General features: G+C 42.2%; 1 protein-coding gene across 1 annotated transcript; it reads left to right on the top strand.

The window, feature by feature from the left end:
• The first annotated feature begins 1,619 nt into the window (after positions 1–1,619).
• LOC119279085 (histone H3.3-like) lies at positions 1,620–2,334 on the top strand. Its single transcript, XM_037560483.1, has 4 exons — positions 1,620–1,700; positions 1,792–1,868; positions 1,958–2,048; positions 2,164–2,334. Exons 1-4 carry the CDS (start codon positions 1,620–1,622, stop codon positions 2,332–2,334), a joined length of 420 nt encoding a protein of 139 aa, XP_037416380.1.
• The last annotated feature ends 434 nt before the right edge of the window (positions 2,335–2,768 follow it).

Genomic DNA, 2,768 nt, shown 5'->3' with positions numbered 1-2,768 from the left:
GTCTGGAAAGAGTTAATTAGTTAGAAAGATCGAGTACTAGAAGTTTAAAAAAAATCCGTCAATATAGGATTATTGTTATTTCCGTACTTGTAAATAATGGGCCATGAATCACATTCATTCATCTGGGCATCTGGCGAACAGTCCACGATCCTCACCATGGTAGCACCAGCCAATAGCAGCGCACCATATTCCCATGCTAATCCGTGGCACCGTCCAATCCAACGGTTTGGGATAACGGTGCAGATCAATCTAGCACAAATTATGTAAGGTTGGTCACAATGGGCAAGAACATAACCTAGTAACTTCACACTTTCCTAGACTATGTTACTATCCTCATAGTGGGTAGGAACATCTATGTAGTGTCATGCAGCGATGTATTTATTAGGTTATAGACTCATTGTTTCTTGGAGTGTGTGATGTTCCGGTAACTTAGGGCATGCTTGGATTCGAGGGACTATTTTTAGTCTGACTAAAACTAGTCTTTTTTAGAGGCTAAAGTTTTAATCACCCCTGACTAAAGAGAGGCTAGAACTAGTCTTGAAACTAAAAAAATTTAGTCAGGGAAACCCTACTAAAATGTGGATTAGTCCTCTCTCTCTCCTCATTTAACTCCCCTCATTTAACACATGCAAGTTCTGGATTGGAGGGTTTGGAGGATCATAAATGCTCATTAACTCGATTTTAGTCTATTTAGTATTTGTATCCAAGCATGGGTGAGGCTAGCAAGTTTTAGTCCCACTACTTTTAGTCATGGGACTAAAACGTATCCAAGCACCCTCTTAGCTAGTTATCACAAGCACATCTCTCTTTATTAAATACGTGCCACATAAGCAAAGTTGTATTAGAATGTGTGATGTTACTCCTAAGTTCCTCCCCACTGTGACCAGCCTAAGAGTGCTCACAAAGGAATCAAATAGATCCCCACCCTCAAGAATAAATAATAATAATAATCAAATGGATCCAAGGCTCCAAGCTTAAGTCGGTTTGGGTTCCTCTTGAGACCATCTATAAATACCTACATCCGGAGTCCTTTTAGCACATAATAACGATAAGCATCCGTCAAGCTGAGAATCCATAGCTTCACAAATCACAAGGGCGCAAGGCAAGGCATAAATCGCAAGCGATAAGTAATTTGCATCAATCGTATTTCAATTTCATGTTTGCAGTTTTCTAGCCATTGGCCATGCTTCGATAGTTAGCTTTAGGCCTTGTACAACGCTAGATGCTTAGCGGGGTGTTTAAGAAAATAAATCAGATTTTCTGAAGCACCAATGCCTATTTTTATAGGAGAGACGTCTAATTAAGCGTCTACCCTATACAAATAAGCATCGGTGCTAAAAGAAACACCGGTTTATTTCTCTAAGCACCCTTCCTAAGCGTCTTGCATTGTACAAGGCCTTGGAGGTTTAGCCAGTATCCAGTGATGATTTGAAGCGCCTTGCATTGTACAAGGCCTTATCGTAGTGTATGTTTTACTGTGTTTGACTTTGCAATTACATTCCTTTTTGGGAGTAGTCCTTCATCTCGGATTGCATGTAAGATTACAAGGACATCATTGTATTCATAAAAGACATTATCATTTAAATTTTGTATGCATGTTTTACTATTTTATTTTCAGAATGGCTCGCACCAAGGTGACGGCTCGGAAATCCACTGGAGGAAAAACCCCTCGGAAGCAACTTGCTGCAATGATTGTGCATGTAATGCATTCGTCATTACTCTTCAATGGCTTCCACTAGGAAGCACGGCAAATCTAGTTTTTTTTACAAATTTTTGGTTTTGACATGATAGGCCGCTCGTAAGATAGCTCCTTCAATGGGACAAGTGAAGAAGCCTCACCGGTACCGCCCTGGAACTGTAGCTCTACGGTATGCAATATATTTTTCTTGATTTCTTCTTGTTTACATGATCAAGTATTTGTTTTCAAAACTAATTACATCCATCTATTCTCTTCAAGTGAAATCCGCAAGTATCAGAAGGGCACTGAGCTACTCATAAGGAAGCTGCCCTTTCAAAGGCTTGTTAGGGAGCTTGCCATGGCTTCAAAGGTAGAATTTCATAGGATCAAGCACATCTTAATTTTGGTTTTCTTGCAATTTTACTTGCCAACAGAAATATATTTTACTTACGTTATATTTGTTTGCTCCTCGACTACGTTTGCAGAGTGATCTACGGTTCCAAAGCCATGCGGTTCTTGCTTTGCAAGAGGCAGCAGAGGCATACCTAGTGGGTCTCTTTGAAGACACCAACCTATGTGCTATTCATGCCAACCGTGTCACCATCATGTCCAAGGATGTTCAACTTGCTAGGAGGATCCGTGGCGAGAGGCCTTGATTTGATTGGAGATGGAGCGTTCAGTGGCCTTCAATAGTTTATGTGAATGGTTTTATGTCGCAAGAAAATTAGCTATTGATGACGAATGTTCGACTATGCATGGGATAATCAGTTAAACTAGCAAATCTACTTGCGTTATGCAAATTAATTGAGAAGTTTTTTCGAAGGTAATTAAAAAGGGCTTTTTTTAGGCAACTCTGCAATTTGTTGGGCCGTCGGAGCCCAATAGTCTCAACCCTCGTTCCTTCCTCCTGTCTGCGCGTGCGCCGTGGCCTCGCCGCCGGCGAAGAAGACACTCTCCTCAACCACCATTAGCGCCCTGGACGACGACACCCTGCGCGAGATCCTCATCCGCCTACCCTCCCTCCCTAGCCTGGTACGCGCCGCTCTCAGCTGCCGCACCTTCCTCGACGCCGTCCGCTCATCCCCAGCCT

This window comes from Triticum dicoccoides, chromosome 3B (assembly GCF_002162155.2).
Source record: "Triticum dicoccoides isolate Atlit2015 ecotype Zavitan chromosome 3B, WEW_v2.0, whole genome shotgun sequence".
In the NCBI taxonomy this organism is placed as follows: Eukaryota; Viridiplantae; Streptophyta; class Magnoliopsida; order Poales; family Poaceae; genus Triticum; species Triticum dicoccoides.
This window is presented reverse-complemented; position numbering and strand designations above follow the sequence as displayed.

What these genes read in the sequence shown, in the direction of transcription:
- LOC119279085 (XM_037560483.1), top strand. Translation starts at nt 1,620, where the DNA reads ATGGCTCGCACCAAGGTGACGGCTCGGAAATCCACTGGAGGAAAAACC. An exon ending in TTGCTGCAATGATTGTGCAT is followed by an intron (nt 1,701 to 1,791) that starts GTAATGCATTCG and finishes TTGACATGATAG; the next exon opens with GCCGCTCGTAAGATAGCTCC. An exon ending in CCTGGAACTGTAGCTCTACG is followed by an intron (nt 1,869 to 1,957) that starts GTATGCAATATA and finishes ATTCTCTTCAAG; the next exon opens with TGAAATCCGCAAGTATCAGA.